This window comes from Marmota monax, unplaced genomic scaffold (assembly GCF_021218885.2).
Source record: "Marmota monax isolate L192 unplaced genomic scaffold, Marmota_monax_Labrador192_F-V1.1 WCK01_AAM20220418_F8-fsc00024, whole genome shotgun sequence".
In the NCBI taxonomy this organism is placed as follows: Eukaryota; Metazoa; Chordata; class Mammalia; order Rodentia; family Sciuridae; genus Marmota; species Marmota monax.
This window is the reverse complement of record NW_026695224.1, coordinates 6,522,612-6,542,662: the sequence shown is the minus strand read 5'-3', so window position 1 is coordinate 6,542,662 and position 20,051 is coordinate 6,522,612. Positions and strand designations below refer to the sequence as shown.

At 37.5% G+C, this 20,051-nt stretch overlaps 1 protein-coding gene across 8 annotated transcripts in view; it reads left to right on the top strand.

Moving 5' to 3' along the window:
• Tox3 (TOX high mobility group box family member 3) overlaps positions 1–20,051 on the top strand; it is a 105,716-nt gene that overhangs the window by 74,535 nt on the left and 11,130 nt on the right. For 4 of the 8 annotated variants that reach the window (XM_058575796.1, XM_058575794.1, XM_058575792.1 and 1 more), the window contains exons 3-4: positions 4,253–4,504; positions 17,237–17,506. In XM_058575796.1, coding sequence (XP_058431779.1) covers positions 4,253–4,504; positions 17,237–17,506 — 522 coding nt within the window. Of the gene's footprint in view, positions 1–4,249; positions 4,505–17,236; positions 17,507–20,051 lie in introns of all 8 variants that reach the window. The other 4 variants (XM_058575795.1, XM_058575793.1, XM_058575791.1 and 1 more) reach the window with 1 other exon arrangement.

Here is a 20,051-nt window from a genome sequence, read left to right as displayed (position 1 = left end):
GCGTTCCCTCATGTGGCCCAAGGTAATGACTCTGAAGGAGAAATAAGAAAAACCTACCCGAAAAGAAAATAACCAGACAAAAGTTTATCACTTATCCATTGCTTCTATTGCTTCTGTGCCTAATTTTGTGCAAAAAAAAAAAAAATTGTTGAAAAAATATCCATGAAAACAAAAATAAATTATGTTAATACACATATACACACAGAAACTATATTGGTATCTAAGCAGATAAGTAACTGTTTTGGAAATGAGGCTAGAAGTGAATTTTAATAGAAGATATTTGAACTTCATATTTCTCTAGAGGTAATTTCATTAAGTTGCCATGATTTGGGAAACTGTGGCAGAGCAGTATCATAGTCTTTTGGAGAGTTGATGGGGCAATGTAAAATGAGGGTTTTAGTTCATGTTGGGGCCTCGGAGCTTAGCACAGTCCTTGGCTGTATGTAGTAGGTACTCAATAAAAATTTATTGACTAAATGCATGGATGTGTTCCAAGACATGGTTGTAGCTGGGAAAGCTGGGTGGTGGAATCTGAATGCAGCACCACATGGGCTCTGGGTTCGTAATCCAGTTATGGGAGTGCACATGGAACAAACATGGTCTTCTTGAGATATATGTATTTTTTAACCACATTCCTATTATTGACTTAGAACTGTTTTTTGGTCTTACTGGTCTACTTTCTACAAAAACCTGGATGTTAATTACACCAAAGAAAGGGTTCCCTAATAATGGTGGCCTGTGTGAGATTTAAGATTTTCAAATAGGAACAAACAGAAGTGTGAAATTGGTCCAAATGGAACATTTCCTCTAGCGGCTTATGTAATAAAAAGTCTTCATTTTCCAAATACATTCAAATATAGGAAACTGAACTGGTTTGACCCCAGAGGGTGAAAATAATAATGGCTTTGTAAATGATCTTGGTACCGGGAAGCAAGTGATATGAAAGAAATTAACGCTGAGAAATTATTAGAATAAATGGGGAATCAAGAATGGAGGGTCTTCGTGGATGAATCGTTTTTTACAGTGACCGTCATCCCTAACCAGGAAGGCAGCTTAGGTAGCGAATATTGCTTGGCGCTGGCTGCTGTGTTGTTTGTGATAATGAACACAAACCCCATCTGTAAGGACAACATGATGTTTCATTCTGTAGGATTTTTTTCCCTACATTTGAATCAAACATTGATGAAAGCTCTACTGCCAGCAGCTGTTCAGAGACAATTTGATTCCAGCTGTGATAATTCACCGTGTCAGACATTGGCTGTTATATGTTGATACAACAGTTCTCCAGATTTGCATTTTTATCAAAAGGAACAAATGTTTTGAACATTTCAGTACAGATGGTATTTAACCATGTACATTCTACTTTAACATGTTCAAGGTAAACATGGAGAAGTCGGTATCTGCAAAAATAATCACATAAACTCCAAATGATTAGTCTGATATTGGTCATCTGGCGGAGTTACAGAAGTCAGGGTCTTTTATTGTTGATGTCACACATGGTTCTTTTTTATCATCTCTCAGCCAGCGTTTTGGAAATAGAATGCTTAACTTTAATATTTTGCCTCTCTTTTTCCTTTTCCCTGCAGAATACTTCACTTTATATTTAATATTTTACCTCTCTTTAAAGAGGCTTTAAGATTTTAGCATTTCCCTGGTTATATGTGACTGTGTTATTTTATCGTTTCATTAGGTTCCCATATAGCAATACACGAAGTTCTAACTTAAAATTAATTTGTCTTTTGAAAAATGATACCATGGGGACCTATGATATATAAGACATCTCTCTATTCCTTAACAAAAATAAAAAATGGAAACCTCTTTAATTTTGACTGCCTGGCATAAGACATGCTTTACGGCAGTGTTTAAGAGGTAATCTTATGTAATGATTTCACTGTATATCTCTCAATCAAAACATAAGGCCCAAGTAAATGTTAACGTATCACCACATTATAGCCTGTGCCTAATTTCCCAATCACTGCATTAAAAGTAAATTTATTTGGTATTTTAACATTTTAATGAGTGCAAACTAATTCAGGAGGACTGTAGGTCTGCATGCTGTAAAGTCTAAATTGTGCCTGAAACCAGTTCCCTTCACATCAATATTGTCCTGAAGATAACACTACAGGGACTCCGATACTCTAAGTTTGAAATTCACACATTAGCTTTATGTTTTCTATCTGTGTCATGATTACCCTGACCATTTTTAAAGTACTTTAAATATTTATTGAAATAATATTTCAAGTGTTAATTACAGTGGTAATGAAAACAGCCAAATGCCACATATCAAGAATGAGTGTTTATCCGTATTGTTAATGTGATATGTTAGATTTCATTAAGCAGTAATGGGGTAGCAAATGAGTCACAAATTACAGTTGCATCTGTTACTAGACCACATTAGTGCCAAAATAACGGCAAACGCAGCCATAGGGTTACGTTCATTAGCCAACCACGTTTGTGGCCAATTCATCCCTTTGTTGCTGAGAACTCGGGGTAACGCAGTAAGAAATTGACATCTTTCGGGGTCATTGTAAGAATGCATACGTTGGAAAAAAATCTAATATTTCATTCTGGCTTTCAGATGTGTTCTTATGAGGCTGTGTTTTGCATTTATTGACTCTGCTAAGAACCTCAAGGTGATTAGTTGTCCCAACACAGATCCCCACAGCTGTGATCTCTTTATTTCCAGGGAGATGGAAATAGTATCTGACAGGTTCTATGTGTAAGAAGTGTTTTTCGTTGCTTTTTTCTCCCCTAGAGATTGTTTCTCTTTTTTTTTTTCCCCAATGCTTATTATATGATATCATCCTTGATAGTTTGAAGAATGAAGCTTTTTAACTCTTAATTAGTTTTCAGGGCCTATAATAGCAGACTCCAATTAACTTGCACAAGTTCATGCTTTCAAATATTATTAATAATAAGCGAACTATAACTTTGACCCTCTGAGCTAGGAATAAAAAATATGTGGGTGGCTCACTATATATATATATATATATATATATATATATATATATATATATATGCATATATTATATATATACACACACACACAACTCATAAATATATAAAAAATATACATACCTGTTATATATTATATATACATTATATAATATAATATATAATATATATTATATTATATATAATAACATGCATATATATGTTATAAAATATAAGGAACAGAATGTGAGGGTAACTATATTTATGTCTTTTAGCAGACATTCCATATGCTATATATGTTTTATATATGCATGTTATTATATATATAATATATATTTATTCATTTTTCTTTCTGTACCTTGATTTCCCCTCTTCCCCAAACATCCAATTATTTTCTAAGAAAGATGGTTCCTATGGTTGAGTGAGGCAGCCCTGATTTACGTAAAAGAACCTACCGTAAAACACAGAATCTCCTTAGCAGGGAAGAAAAACAATTCATGAAGATGTACTTAAGTTTTGAGATGTCACACTTGTCTAAGCAAGTGAGCAACATCGATGTCATTAGTATGTCTATATCAATGTAGCTCTGTGCTCTCTAGGTAGTCTTTAAAAGTTGAAGACTGTTAGAAAATGTTTCGATAAACACATATTAAAATGTTCACATAAAAGAAAATAACCCTCCTTCTAGTTTAAATACAAGCATGGTGCCTTTTAATATGAGCTCTGATAATCTTTATATAAAGCGTTGCATGACACACAATTTCCATGGAAGCATTCATTGCACTTGGGAATATACCAATAAGGAAATTAAAAAACCAAACCGCAAATTTAATATTACTTGTTTTATAGATTGTGGCAGAAAGTAAATATGTGTAATGTTCACTTCTGGATTAATGCTGTGTATGTGTGCACCACAAAATCGTCAGCATTTTATGAAGCATGTGTATCGTGTAAGCGGTTTGAGCTGTTTCACTAACATATCAATAAAGTGGCAATTTGTTATATAGCCAAATCTAATGTCGCTGATGCTCCAACTAACAACAAAGACAGATGTTGCTAATTAAGTACGCATTAAAAAACTGTTAATACTGATACTCCATTAAAACCATATGATAATGAGACTTAAATCTTTAATCAGAATGATCAGCAAAACTTTATATATGGAAATCTGTGTTTAAGATGTTTTCATTTGAGAAATAAATATTTGGCCTACATATGTAGTGTTTTCATGAAAAGTCTTTCTTCTTCCCTCCAAGGAGGAATAAAAAATATAAGGAACAGAATGTGAGGATATCTATATTTTGTTTCCTTTTAGCAGACATTCCATACGCCAAGCCTGGGGGACGAGGAGTTTGAAATCCCACCCATCACGCCTCCTCCAGAGTCGGACCCCACCCTGGGCATGCCTGATGTACTGCTACCCTTTCAAGCTCTCAGTGATCCACTGCCTTCCCAGGGAAGCGAATTCACACCCCAGTTTCCTCCTCAAAGCCTGGATCTTCCTTCTATTACGATCTCAAGAAATCTTGTGGAACAAGATGGTGTGCTTCATAGCAGTGGGTTACATATGGTAGGCACCACATTTATTGCTTGAAAGTCTTTTTATCTTTTGCACTATCATAGATAAAGATCTGAGTGTTCATTCTGGAGTATGTTTCTGCTTGTCCACTGTGGACATGTAGATTGTTATGTCTGCTACCATTCAAACGTGGGCACAGTCCTGGATCAGTACCTGGTATTGGGTTGATTGACAGTTGTAGAAAAGAGGATGACCAAGGAGATCCTTCTAATATGACACAATTTTTAAGAAGTCTGATTCATGGGTTCGGAAGTAGCCAGTCTTCCTTTGCCTCTGGTTGAATACAGAGGTGTGCTTGATTTGAAAGTTTACCCAGGTGAGATTTTAGAAATGGAAACCTTTATCAGGTGTACCTGGGTCTTTTGAACTTGTTGGATTACAAGGTAAAGTTGATGATACATGATTTGCTCCTGCCTCAAATGAAATATCAAACTGTGATTCAGAGAAAAGAAAAAAAATAATAATTGCTTATAACCAGCAGAGGAAAATATAGAATGGGTTATTGTGTGAAATGCATCTAATGATGTTATTTATTGTCATAAACATCAAATAAGGCACTCCGGAGAGCCAAGATTACTAATGCAATAATTTTGATTCTATTTTTCTTGGTGTGCAATTACAGTCAGCAATCACCAGAGTAAATCTGCTTAAGTATTTTAAACTCTTCTGCTGAGATTGTCAGGTTTTTTTCCACCATAGTATGTAATGCATTTGTGTCTGTCTAGGTGAGGTACTAAGCAGATATTTTAAAACAAGATTAATAGTTTATAGGGCTTAAAAAAAACTCTGATAAAATGAAACAGATGTGTTGGTATAACAAAAAACAAATCCTTTTGCTTGTTTACATATTTCTCTGCACATTAGGACCATGCCAGTGATGTTTATTGGTTTCATTGTTAATTCCCCAGATAACAGCATATGATTGCAAAATATGTAGTGGATTAGCCGTGCAAAGATTCAGTGTGCTCTCTGAAATACAAGATTACTTTCCCAAATAGGATTGCTGCAACATAATTTTCTTTGCCTGTGATCTTTTGTGTTTAAGCTGAACATGAGGGTTTTTATTTTTACTTTTTTTTTTAAGTCAGAAAAAGAATGCAGTGAGCAGTCGGGAAATGGTCATTAAGTATTCATCAACGTTACTCGACATCACAAATAATTGTTTCCTGTGGACTTTCCTACGTTCTTTTCCCTTTGACACTAGAAAGGAGGGTTCCGTCCCTTTCCTCTACAGGCAGGCTTGTAACATTGTGTCTGGAAAATAATAACAATAAAAAAGGGTGTTTAGTCGCCAACCAGGTTTGCCAGGACTGTGCCATTTATTCATAGAGGCTCAGCCAGGCTCATTTAAGTTGCAGAAATAGTTAAGAGACCATATAATGTATGCTAAAATGTGTACTTTATTAAATTGGTAAATATTTATTAATAATATAAGAATCTGCCTTTAAATTAAACATCTGATGAATTACCTTGCCTTAAAGCTATAAAACTGTTATTGCTGCTATAAAAAAGTGTAAAGGAGGCATTTTGACTATGAAATTTCATTTCATGGTCAATTGAATTTACTATATTGGAAAGAACTAAAGATGGAATCATAAAATAATTATGATATTCACATACACTTAAAGAACAATGCTTTCAGGGACTGGCATTGGGGGAGAGAACTCAATTTTTAATGCTTCTTTTGTAATGTATGGGCTAATCACTAAAGCAGTTGAATTATTTCATTGATTTTTAAAAGTATAGGTACTTCAGCTAAGTGCAGGCTGTTGTCATGGTATTTACATGGACCTCATCACATTTATTGGTGCCTTTTTGAAGTTTGGCTGAACCTGAATGCCACTTATTTGGGCTGGAAACAAACTAATCTTGTTGAAAATTCTAGTAGAATTTCACCTTGAAGAAATGTCATGGGATTTTAAATCACAAATGTTGGAAAAAATAAAATGTACTGGGACAGAATTATGATGAATACAATGTGTCGTTGGCTTTGTTCTATGGACTACCTGACATGTTCACCTATAAACTTGAATTCAGAATCGCCAGAGGCATGGTTAAAAATAGGTTATGTCAAGGTTCTTCTATATCTCCCTCCGGGTACCGAGTTGGCTGGCTACATCATAATATTCCACAGAAGCCTCCTCGGAGATTTCCCTGAGGAAGGTCACCAGAAAAATAATAAATAATACTTTCTACCTCATGCATTCAGCTTCCCAGTGCACGCTGGATATTTCCTACCTTATGCAAGGCAGAAGTTTTATTATCCAAATGAATATGGCAGTCTGTTAAGGATTACTATGGTGCGTTAAGACTATCATATAAGAAGAAAAGCCAGCTTGTTTATATGTTGCATTGAACCAGCTTTTCTTCAGAGCCTCATCGGTTTTCCTTTAGAATGAGTGACAGTTTTGTCACATTACTGATTAGCTGCATTATTGTTGACAACAAACACAACACGTTTATCTTCCTTAAATTTATGCCATTATATTTAAAAACAGAAAGCAGGAACATAAAAAGGGGGATTAAAAAGAGCCCAATGATTAGCATTCACATTTCAAAATATGCAAATAATGCCCTAGTATTCAAAAGTGAATTGCTGAAAAATTGAATGTCGAAGCATTTGTGGCTTCAAAGAACAACCTTGATTTGCTTGTCGTGGATACGTATGTTTTGAAACAGGATGTGGTGGGCAAGTCAAAATCAACTGTAGATTTTGCTTAAAAATTCGTTCCCCTTAAGCATTATTGTCAGTTCAGATGATCATCTGGAAATTATTTTAATCTACAAAAGATCGCAATTCTAAAAATCTACAATGTGCGCTCCAAAGGATTTTTTTTTAACACCTCTCTATAATCTGCCCAGCCCGCTGAGTAGCATTGACATCAGTAGTACATCAATTTCAGAAAGTGGATTATTTTTACTAGACAGCTATTGTGACATATTGGGTCAGTCATAAATGAAAGATATTCATGCAAGCATGCAATACTTGTAATGAAGTCTCACTCTGACCTTCTGTATGATTGATTCTGTAATTTAGTTTTCTCAGGCAGTGCCTGAAATGAAATGAAATCATGTTGAACAAGTTTTGAATACCCACAGTGCACCAGGAGAAGAAAAATCTGCAGCCCCAGAGGCTTGAGAGAGAGCAGATGAACGATTTATCTCTATGCTATTATAGCCTATGCCAGCATTCAACATTTCTTCTTCTTCTCCTTTTTTTTTTTTCTTATTTGGCTTAAGTACTTAATTCTGCAGGTAGCTGTAAATGGGAAAATAAAATGCTGTTCTGATTTAAAATGACAGGACAGGAGTATGTGCGAGGGACTGATAAAATATCTTCAATAGAACTGACCTTTCATGTAGCTGAAAGTTACTGGGGGATTCATCCTCATAATTACCATATAGATTATTTTTATTTCTTTCCTGCAATGAAACATTTCAGAGAGCAGTAGTGCTGATTGAATGAAAATTGAACTTGTTAACATTCTTTTCAGCTTAGCCTGTTGTACATAACAGAAGGTTAGCTTTGATGAATTTCAAAATTCTCTTTGATATCGAAGAAACAGACAGTAAAATAATTGTCTCTAGTCTGATATTTTGTATTGCCCCCCCAAAAGAGAATTTATAAAACACACTGATAATTCACACACTTCCCCCCACCCGTACATTATATTTCACGTGTAGAGGACTGGCGTTTTCTGTTTGATTTTGCTTTGAATTTAATTGTGATAGCGCATGTGTCTAGAAAATGCTACAGTGGTGCACAAAATAATAACCAATGTAATATTAGGAAATTGAAAAAGATGGAAGTACAGGAAGAGTCTGAAAGTATCTGTACCTGTTAAGGCACTAGGAAAAAAAAGTCCTATAGGAGATACTCATGCAGAGAAGAAAATGATAAGCTCTTAAAATATTCATAAGACTCTTAAATTATAAATTACCAGGCTTGTTTTACAAGTTTTTATTTTTCCTAAAACTGTTGGCATGACTCTAATTTTGAAGTTGAATTATTTTCATCTTTACAAAATGACTTTCCTGCCGTTTCATACTTTTGAAAAAAATCGTACATTAAGAGACATAGCAGACTTTCAATTAATACATTGTTTTTAGCAATGTTGCTTAATGTGTTACAGATAAAACAGTTATTTCATGGGTCATTAATGTGTTTAATGCGTGGAACGTTCTATTAAAACAAGCTCTTATTATTATTATGAACATGTTCATTGCCATTGTCAATAGAGGCTGCACAGCTAAATTCCGCAGGATGATTACCATTTAGCCATTGTGGGGGCGGGCACCAATTCTTCATATCAATTGAACAGTTACTTCAATTGTGTTTATTTGGGGTGAAGTTATTGTCAAAAGGTATTTTTATTGTATGTTAACAATAGAAAAGATACAACTTACATAAGCAAAAAATTCACTTCAAGTGGAAAAGGACCTAATTATACAAAACCTAAGTAATAAAATGAAAACCATATTAACCTACAGCAAGTATTTATTGAGCACTTACTAAGCGCCACATATTAGGGATTTTTGTTGTTGTTGTTTTGGTACTGGGGATTGAATCCAGGAACACTTAACAACTGAGCAACATCCCTAACCCTATTTATTTTTTACTTTGAAACCAGATATTGCTAAGTTGCTTAGGGCCTCGATAAATTGCTAAGGCTGGCCTTGAATTTGAGATCCTCCTGCCTCAGCCTCCCCAGTTGTTGGGATTATAGGCACACACCACCATACCTAGCTTATGCATTGTTCTTATTCATTAGAAAGTGATTATACTATGTATGAATTTTTTTTTTTGATTATCAGTTCCTCTGTGTAATACAAAAACTCAGAATCTGAATATAGAAAGGTGCTTATCATCAAAATCGACTTTAATTGGCTTTAATTGACAATTGTCTGCCCAAACTGCCCAAGCTGTAGGCACTTGTACTGCTTTCTTGGGGGGGAACAAATAGCCTTGTACCATTTGGAGCTTAAAATAAGTGTTCTTTGTTCTCACTGACCCTGATCATGCAAGTGCCGTCTTTAAGGTTAAATTCAGGGTTATCTGTTAAAGTGGGAATATGTTCCAAACTTCTGCTAGCCCCAGTTAGCTGTCAGTGCAGTGTGATACGTGACTGCTTGCTTGATTTATAACATTTACAGGAAAGTGTCATTGCAAAGTTATGCTATGGTTTATTTCTCTGTATTTTCTTTTTTAGCATGGATCTTTATAGTTGAGTATTATGGGAACCTAGTAATGATATAGGACCCGTCCAAACACCATTGACATTCAGATTGCCAAATAAAACTGACACAATGGTTCAAATGTTTTTAGAGGGACAAAAGTAACTCTTTACATCATTACCCCAGTTTCTTTTATTTGGGACACTGACCATTCTTTGAAATGGTCTCCTTGGCTTGTTCACCCCCGCCTGCTCTCCACCAGAGTACAGACTCTAGGAGGGCAGGAATCTGGCCTCTTTTGCTACTTGCTGTCATCTTAGGGCCTACAATAGCCACCAGGCTGGCACACACCAGGCCCCCAGACTGTACTTTATTGGTTCAATGTATGAATAAATGAAAGGACGGTGAGAGAGTATTCATCTGTTGTTAAGAATGTACCTTGACTCCTACATTAGGCTGGAGGGAAGGGAACTTCAAGTATCAACAGCTGGAAAGGTAGAATTCCTCTTTATGATTTTCAGTTAGAACTGAATTAAAAAAAAAAAAAAAACATCTCTGGAGTGGATTCCTTAGGAAAACAAAGGAGTTAGGGGATACATGAGTGAATTACCATTAAGAGTTGATAATAAACTCATGAAAATTTTATTTTGCTAAGAAACTATTAATTAACTCTTGGGAAGACTGTTTTCCATGAAACTTTCTTATGGAGGTATGTTTGATTATAACCCTGAGAGTACTTATTAAGGAAAAATTATCTACTGCAGTGAAGATACTTTAATGAATATCAAGTTGGTGGGATGTGGTCTGTAATTACATTGGTACCTTTGGTATGCATTGGGCTTAGCTGTGTGTGTGTCTCAGGGTCTTCTGGGGTTAGAAATATACTACCTAGCTAAATAGAACCATTTGATTTGGAAATAAAATTTTAACACTGCTATAGGACATAACTAAATAATTGGGCATAAAATTACTGGCTTGAATGATATACTTGTAATTTTGATATTTATTAATACAAAGTAATTTTGACTACAGATAATTGTTTAATTACTCCATTTCTCAAGAAATGTTCATTAAAAAACTGGCACAGTGAAAAATATATTTAGTCACACTCTCAAACATTGGAGTTATTTGCTTCTTAATTGGATGTTATCCTCTATTATGAAAACCTGATATTGGATTGTTACAGAGAATATTTATTTGTAAGTGTAAGTAAAAGGTACATTAAGTGCATTTGCCTATTAGATTTAAAAAAATCTTTTATGTTGAAATCGATCTGGGTGGAAAGAATCACCATTGTAATGACCAAGAATGGTTAAAATCAGAATAAAATACTTTAAATGTAACATTTACAGTAAAAAAAAATGAAAAAAAAGAAAGAAAGAAGGAAGAAAGAAAGAAAAAATCCACACTACCCAGGAAACAATATGAGAGAGGTGTAATTTATACAGTCTTCAGTGAGAACACAGGTGAATACCTCTTTGCTCTGGGCCTGAGTGAAACAGGGAGGATGATTTAAATAGGTAGAAGAAGTAGTTTTCTTGACTCAGCAAATAGAAGCAAACTGTACCCATTCCTTTTCCCCTGTGCTTCCCAAGACATATCTTTGACGTCCACACTGGCTAAAGCAACTAAGTGATTTATACAGTAAGCCCATCCTTCATCTTTCAGTTCATTCAGTCTTGATTAAGTTTTGTGCTGTGCATTGAACCCAGGGGTGCTTAACCACTGAGACAATCTTAGGTACTTTTTATTTATTTATTTTTTTTAGTTTGAAGCGGGATCTTTCTAGGTTGCTGAGGGCCTTGCTAAGTTACTGAGGTTGGCTTTGAACTCATGATCCTTCTGCCTCAGCCTCCCTAGTTTCTGGGATAACAAGTAGGTGTCGCCATGCCTAGCCACACCTCTCTTTTGTCTTCCTTGAGTCAGAGAAACAAGTTAGGCCCAGAGCCTTAGGCATAAGGTCCCATATTTATCCTAAACGGACAGTTTTCCTCTCTTCTCTTGGTATTTATTTGGCATGCCATTTGTCATGAGCGAATCTAGTTTTTCGTTTGTGTTTGTGATGGAAGGTTTCCTTTTCAATATAGAAAAATCTAGATTTTTTAACAGTTCACTTAAATAATTGACCCTCAATAATTGACGGCTTTTCAGGCAATTTAAGAAAACAAGGATTGCTTCCAGAAATACCCACACATTGGTTTCCCATTGAAAAGACAGAGAGGCCCCTCATCGGGCAGAGACCAGCGCTGGGTTGCTGTCCACCCTGGGCATCGCATGCATGAGTTGTGCAAAGCTTTAGGTCAAGAGGACCAGAACCTGCCCACTCTGAATGCCTTGTGATGGCAAAAATTAACACTTGTTTTCTCTTCAAAACATAGTTTGAGGGATTAGGCTGCACATTTCTATTTGAACTAAACCAAAATGCCCACAGGTGTTTTAAACAGGTTGCCCATGAAGAGGGTCAGGTAGGGAGAGTTTACTGGAATGGATGACCCCCTCGATGGAGAGACGCCAGCCCTTAAACACGCCAAGGCTTCCTTCTACTCTGGGAACACAATCCAGACTGCCTAAAATGGACCATAAAGCCTGTCACTTTATGGCCACTGCCTTTCCAGTCTCATGGCGGGCCTTGCTTGTCCTGGCCCCGGGGGACTCTGGCCTCCGAGTCCTTCCCTGTGCATGCGTCCTCATGTGGGGCCTTGGCTTGTGTTCCTGTTGCTTGGGATGCAGTGCCCTCTTTTCCAGCTCAGTTAGCTTCCGCCTCCCTTTGTGCCCTGTCTCTTCTGGTCCCCTCCTCTGGGGGGCATTCTGTGTCACTCGCCCACTTTGCATCATCTGGCCCCTTCCATCTCTTGGTCCCACTGCATTTCCTCTCCACCTTGCCCAGCCTGCTTCTGGCTCCCCTGATTTTTCCACTTTGTGAGTCGGCCAGGCTTGATCCCTGCTCACTTTGCACCTGCTATTCCCTCTGCCTGGAACACGCTTCCCGCCCATCTCTGGCTCTTCCTTGCTCCTCTCTACCTGCTCCCGTGTCATCTTTCTAAGAGGACTTCCTTGCTAGCCTGATGAATGCAACCATCCTCCCCAGTAACTTTTTTTTTTCTTCATGGTATTTGTCACAATTTGAATCTTCTTTGTCCTCATGCTTTCTATTTTTAGGGATAAAGTATAAGCTTTGGCTACTAACCCCCACCATCCCCGCCACCCCAAGTAAATGATGTCCTCGATGTTTGTCCAATAGCCTACTTCTCAACAAGGGAGATTCTTGACATTTGTCAGATCGTGCTTGTCAAAGCCTAATAGGAAGGGGCTGCTGGCATCTTGAGTGTAGAACCAGAGAAGATACCAGACACTCAACAATGCAGAATCCCCCCAATAGAATTTTCCAGACCAAAAGGTCAATATTGAGATTGAGAACTCTTTGTCTAATATCACCCAATAGAGGACAAAGTTTTCCAAGTGCTGGACTAGGAAGTAATACAAATGAATACTACATATTAACTTGGTGACAGAGTGCTTGCCTAGTGTGCTGGAGGCCCTGGGTTTGATCCCCAGTAACATAAAAAAATAAAAGAGTTTGGCAAAGCTTCCAGCACCCAGATCTTATTTCTGGTTATGATAGTGACCATCTCTTGCAATGCACCAGTTAGTTGCCTTGCTTTTAAGTAAACATTGGTAAATCTTTCAGGACCCACTTTTAGCAAATGAGAGGTAATGATTTATAAAAACATATTAAATTTCTTTAGGTTGTATTCATGGTTATATATTTCCTTACTAATATATTACTACTGATAAGAATCGTGAGCTATCTCTTGGAGGAGTCTATATAAATTTCTCTGACCTACCTTTTGATATACTAAACCTTTTGGTCCATTCCAATTTTTGTTTAGAATAATGTTTAAAAGACATGGTAATTTTGTTTTCAAAGATGTGAGCATTGATATGTTGGCTTCACCTGCCTGGCATATAATAGGTGCTCAATAAATACTTTTGAACTGAACTGACAGCTTTCTCTTTTTTAAGTGGGAATCCTAAGATCAAAGGAAGTGTCTTCTAAAGGTTACATTTTTTTTTTTTGGTATGGAAAATGATTGGCGCCTTTGGGGAATCAAGTTCCCTTAAGCGGTTGTTAATAATTGGTGACCCTAAAGGAGCTTGAATTTCTAAAGAGACACTTTGACCATTAATCTTCTTATACTATAATCCTCAAGCATGGGAAGTTATTAGTGGATAACTGTGAGCTGTGGTAAATGCTAGCACATTTTGATGCGTTGATGATGTGAGGCAGAGGTTACTTGAAAATATTCTAGAGCGTCCTGCCCTGTGGAAGATGAGGATGCAACCAGCATCTTTGATGGTGGTGGAGACCCCAAGGGCCACTCCCTTTTCTGCAGGTACCTGCTACCTTTGAGGCACTGCAACTCCTCTGGAGAATAGTGTTTCCAAGAAGCAAGTGTCACTGCTAGCTTGGTGACGTAGGGAATCACTCTTACCAAAGAATTGGTATAGTAATACTATCAAATCAAGACTTTCTAAAGGATTAAATTAGAAAATACATGGCAAGGGCTGGGGATGTGGCTCAAGCGGTAGCGCGCTCGCCTGGCATGCGTGCGGCCCGGGTTCGATCCTCAGCACCACCTACAAACAAAGATGTTGTGTCCGCCGAAAACTGAAAAATAAGTATTAAAAAAATTAAAAAAAAAGAAAATACATGGCAAGTTTAGCAGAACCTCTGGCACAGAGCCAACACCTAGTATTGTTCCTTATTAGTACATTGGACTGCAGCTGCCCATCAGTAGGGGTTCCCAAGCAGCCCACTCATATACAGGCATATATGGCCGGTGGAATTCAGGGAGAGCTGGCAGGCCAGGAAGAAGAACATGTTTTTGGTCTTCTGTTCCATTAGGAGATCTGTCTAAAATGCTGTCGTCGTGGGTGAGTCCATGCAGCATCTTTCTGTGCTAATTTTCACAGGCATTGGAGCGAAGAGGGCAAAGTAACTCCTCTGTTAATGAAAAAGCGGCATAAATCTGATTAGCATAGTTCATGGTCATGCTAGTTAACTAATTTATTATTATACAGTCAGAATTAAAACAATTTAAATGTACTCTGGACATTGCTTGTTGATTGAAAACATCCAGATTTCAATAAGTCTGAAAAGACTTTGAAAATATTCTATTTTAGTGTGTATGGGAGTAAATTTAAGGGTAAGATAGGTAACTTAATTGCCTGTTATTGGGGGGTGGAATTTAATAATAAGTGAATAATGATTGAGCCTCAAAAAACATGGAAGACTGGACAGAGAGCTCAAAGCTTAGAAGAAATGGGTTCATTTTTTTGGTCAGAATGCCAATCAAATAAATAAATAAATAAGACAAAGTGTTTTCACCAAATCCACTTTTAGGACAGAAGCCTGCAGAAGGTCACCTACCGATGGAATGTCCTATTTTAGGATCAATGGAAGAGAATGTTGTGAGAGAGGAAAGAGTGGGGTTGATGGGATACCTGTGACGTTTTCTTCAGAATCAGACTAATTTTAATAATTCTGCAATTATTAGGAGATTGAAAATCTATATATTTAATATTAAACTAACAATTTGCTAGACCATTTTAACCACTTGTGTTATCTTCTGTTTAGCTTTTCGTGACTCAAGTATTTTAGCGTTTCTTTGTTTCGTTTTGTGTTTTGGTGACAAGTTTGTCAAAACAGTGTACGCAGGTAGAGGGGAAAAGTTGAGCCTCTCCTCTTCATTCCCCTAGTCCTAACCTGGAATGTGACCTAATGTAACTGTTGTAACTTCCTCTTTTTTCTTTGTTTGTTTATTTGTTTTTTGGTACCAGGTATTAAACCCCACTGAGATACATCCCTGGCCCTTTTTATTTATTTATTTTTAAATTTTGAGACAGTGTCTCACTAAGTTGCCTAGGGCTTCGCTTAGTTGCTGAGTTTGAATTTGAATTGACTTTGAATTTGGCATCCTCCTGCCTCAGCCTCCCGAGCTGCTTGGATTACAGGCTTGAACTGCGATATTTGGCCTTTGTCTGTTTGTTTTTGTTGAACAAAAATAGGAACTGTGTTCTACAATTTTTTTACAACTTGTTCTTTTGTTTGGACATCTTGGATGTCACTCTAGGTCAGTGGTTTGTCAACTGGGAATGATTTTCGCTTTCCAGAAGGCAATGTCTAGAGATGCTTATTATCATACATATGTGGGGAAGGAGGTTTCTCTGAGCATCTAGAGGGTAGAGGCTGAGGATACTGCTGAAGCACCCAATGCACAGCATGAGCCCCACAACAAAAATTAAAATTATCTGATCCAAAATGTGAATGGAGCTAAGACTGAGAAAGTCTGCCCTAGGTCAATATGCATAAATCTAATTCATTATTTTTAAAAGCTTCATAATACTTTGTAGTACAGTAGAACATAATTCAAGTAGCCCTTTGATACTGCTTCTTATTTAGTAGCATTTGTATGTTTAACATGAAGAAATTTAGTTTTTAACAATTTATTCTGCTTCTTTAAAGAGCAAAAATAAGCCTTCTCAGAAGGACTCGAAAGAGGGACCGTTAAGAATTCATAGGCTTGTGTATAAAATTAGATTCTGGGTCACGGAGAGTCAAGAAAATTTGGTTTCAGTAAAATCACAGACTCACTCTAAATGACAAGTCTTGAAGTCATTCGAAAAGCATGTCTTCATATTTTGATTCGTTGGAATTAAAAAAGACAAGAGAGAAAAAGAAGCAATAATAACTCTAAAGCCTTTTGTACAACTCCCCAGAGCAGAGAAGGCTACTTTTGAAGTCACTGATACCACTTTCAGAGAAAACTAAATTCTGATGATCTCTACCTTCTCTTTCCACATTAAAAAAAAAATCCTTAGTACATTAAATCATGGTGGCATTGAACAAAAGAAACAAAGTAGGTTTAAGTGAAAAATAAAAACTGGTATCTGATCCGAAAGACATGAAATGACTTCCAGATGCCATTGACATGTACCCAGCATCGGAATGCCCCTTTGGCTCACCGAGGGGGTTGCAAAGACAGGATGCCCTGCAGCAGACATGTGTTGTTCTGTGAAAGCAAAGCTCTGTGTTTCCTCTCTGTGTGTCCCTGCGTTCCTTGAAGGACTGACTCTCCTTGACTCACAGAGCTGAGTGGAGGGAAATGGAACCAACTGAGCCATGTGCACCAGTTGGTGAGCCCAGAAGGGCTGGGTCCCTGTTTCTGCCTTTCCCTCCTTGACCAGCAAGAATTTCATCTTTCCTTTTACTGATAGTCTTTAAAAAAAAAAAAAAGTCATCCCAAGACAGTGTGCAGTCAAACAGCCTGCACTGGATATTTGGGGTATTTGGGTTTTGTGCTCCTGAGCTTACGACGACCTGGCAGGAGTCTTTCTATTTACTTAATTCATACAGAATATCATCCTGCAATCGTCCAACCTGTCAAAATTGCAACAGGTTGGATCTAAGAAGCTGATAACTTTATGCGTTTGTGGATATTTGGGGAAACTAAAAGTCTTTTTCCGCCCTTGCCATTGCTGTTGTAGGATCAGAGCCACACACAAGTCTCTCAGTACCGCCAGGACCCCTCCCTGATCATGAGGTCCATCGTCCACATGACGGATGCTGCGCGATCGGGGATCATGCCTCCTGCCCAGCTCACCACCATCAACCAGTCCCAGCTCAGTGCCCAGCTGGGCTTGAATTTGGGAGGAGCCAGCATGCCCCATACATCTCCTTCACCTCCAGCAAGCAAATCGGCCACGCCCTCGCCTTCCAGCTCCATCAACGAGGAGGATGCGGAGGAAGCCAGCAGAGTAAGTTAGAGCTGTCAACCCCCAGAGAATGCGCCTTGCCCCCTATCTCTGGCTGTGAATTTCATTCCTGGTCTAACCCTTGTTTCCTCATGGATTTGGAGTCACATTTAAGTTTATGCTAGTTAAATATTTTTTTCCCCTCTTATTTATTTTTTTTCACTAGAAAGGGTATGAACTGAAAATTGGGAGATGTGGTTTCTCTGAGTTGTAAGCCGTGGGACAAGTTCATTTAACCCTTGTAAACTTAATTTTCATAATCTGCAAAAGGGAGGGTCTGTACTCCTTTTCCAGAAACTTCTAGAAATTCTAGACTTTGCAAAAATGGGAACTGCTCTGGTTTTCACTGAGTGTTCCAAGGGACAAGTTTCATCCAGTTCTTTGGCTGTACCTCTGCCACTTTTGACAGCTTTGCATCTTCAGTGATGTTTATCTCTTAGTAAATTCTGATCATTCACATCTTTATTTTTATCATGGGAAGCATATTTTTTAAGAATATAGATGATTGCACTTATGACTTTTTAGATTGCCTGGAATGAATCCCTTTTTTTTTTTTTTTTTTGGTACTGGGGATTGAACCCAGGTGCATTTTACCACTGAGTTACAACACCAGTCCTGATCTTTATTTTGAGACAGGGTCTCATTAATTTGCTGAGGGTCTTGGTAAGTTGACAAGGCTGGCCTCTAACACGTGTTCTTCCTGCCTCAGCCTCTTGAGTCGCTGGAATTACAGGAATGTACTACCTACCATACCTGGCTAGTACGAATAACTTCAATATAAAGAATACTGTAATAAAACACAGCTACTCTTTACTTTTTTTATGAATTCTGGGTTGTACACCTACTCTGTACTTGACATTTTACTTGGTTCATTTTACTTGATAAAAAGATTTATAAGAGAATTACTGCCCGAGGGACTCCCCACTGAGGAGGAATAGCGATGTTTAAAACTAACTCCAGATGCGATTAAGGGTATAATTGATGTATTTGGTGTGCTGGGATTATAATCGATTCTGCTTGGGAGAGTGATTTGAGGAAGCCTTTATTGAGAAGGTTGTATTTGAATGAAGTCTAAGAGGATGCATAAAAGTTTGTGAGGCAGAAGAAAGAGGCCAGCATTCTGGTAGCAGGAACAGTGAGAAGCAAAGGAAAGTACATGTGAATTTATTAGTATCATGAACTTTGATGTGGGGGAGGGGAGAAACAGAAGAAAGAAATGGCATAAATGTGGTGGCTGAGAGCTGGTTAATTATTTGCACAGAGGAATGGCCTAAGCAAATTGATGCTTTAAGAGGGTAATTTTTGGCTACAGATAGAATGCATTACAAAGGGAGGAATCAGAGAAAAGAAAATCTATTAGAAGATTTTTGTTGGTTTGTTTTCTTTCATCAAAGAGCAGATTGGGCAGAAGGTGCCCAATTAATGAGACATTTAACAGAGATTCATTAAGATACAGTGATTCCCTAGAATTTGAAGAAGAGATGAATTGAGTTTTAGTTTGAGAGACCGAATGACTACCTGTAAATGATAGGATCCACCTAGAAAGAGAAGTGTCCCCACCCCCGGGGGCAGGATGAGTTTGGCATGTAATGGTTGAATTTAGGTGCTTATATTTGAGTCTAGAGCTCACTTCACTGATCTGGAACTATAGATTGGGGAACCGTCAGCCCATAGATGTGAGGACATGGAAGTAATCAGGATTTCTTAGAAAGGGTAAGGAGCAAGTCAAGGCAGAACTTTGAAAGCACCATTTACTTTAAGTAGTAAAATAATAAAAATAATAAAATAATGAAAAGCACTTCGAGAGAAAGAGAGAGAGAGAGAGAGAGAGGAAGGCACAGAAACCAAAGGGACTTCAAGATGAAGGATTTGGTCTCAAATTAGCTCTGCATTGAGCTCAGGGTTGGCAGATGCAGGGTTGGTAATACTCACACTCACAAGGACTTCACTGTGGTGAAGTGAGAAATAAAGAAACTCAAGGGACATAAGACACAGCTTGGTGACAGCTGGTCATTACATATCAAGGTGGAGTCCTTGCACTGAATGCCCATGTCCACTGATCATACTTACCTTTGTACCAAATTGAAATCATCACATCTAAGGAGAACCTTCCACGTCACTCCTATCTTGCTCCATTTTAAGTAAGGGACTCAGTTTTATGTGAAAGCATCTCGGTTTCCAATTTGTTCCCTTTTAAATAACAGTTGAAAAAGGAGGATTAAAATGATGGTTAATTATGTCTCTTTGGAGGTAAAGCCATTTTTTCAGCCTTCCCAGCCCTTTAAATTCAACTACACAAAAGTTTCTCCAGGAAAATTAATTCTGAAAGTTTATTTAAACAGTAGGACTATTTCATTTCTGGTTTATTCTTAAAAAGGTAATAATAGCTAAGGCTAGTTACAGTTTTACAAGAGAAGCATCAGAGGTTGTCGACATTTATACCTTGTTTTAAAGAGAATAAAATTGAACTTCTCTCGTTTGGGAAAAAAAAAAAAAAAAAACAGAAAACTGCACTATAAATTATCTCATTGGTCAGGGTACTTACTTT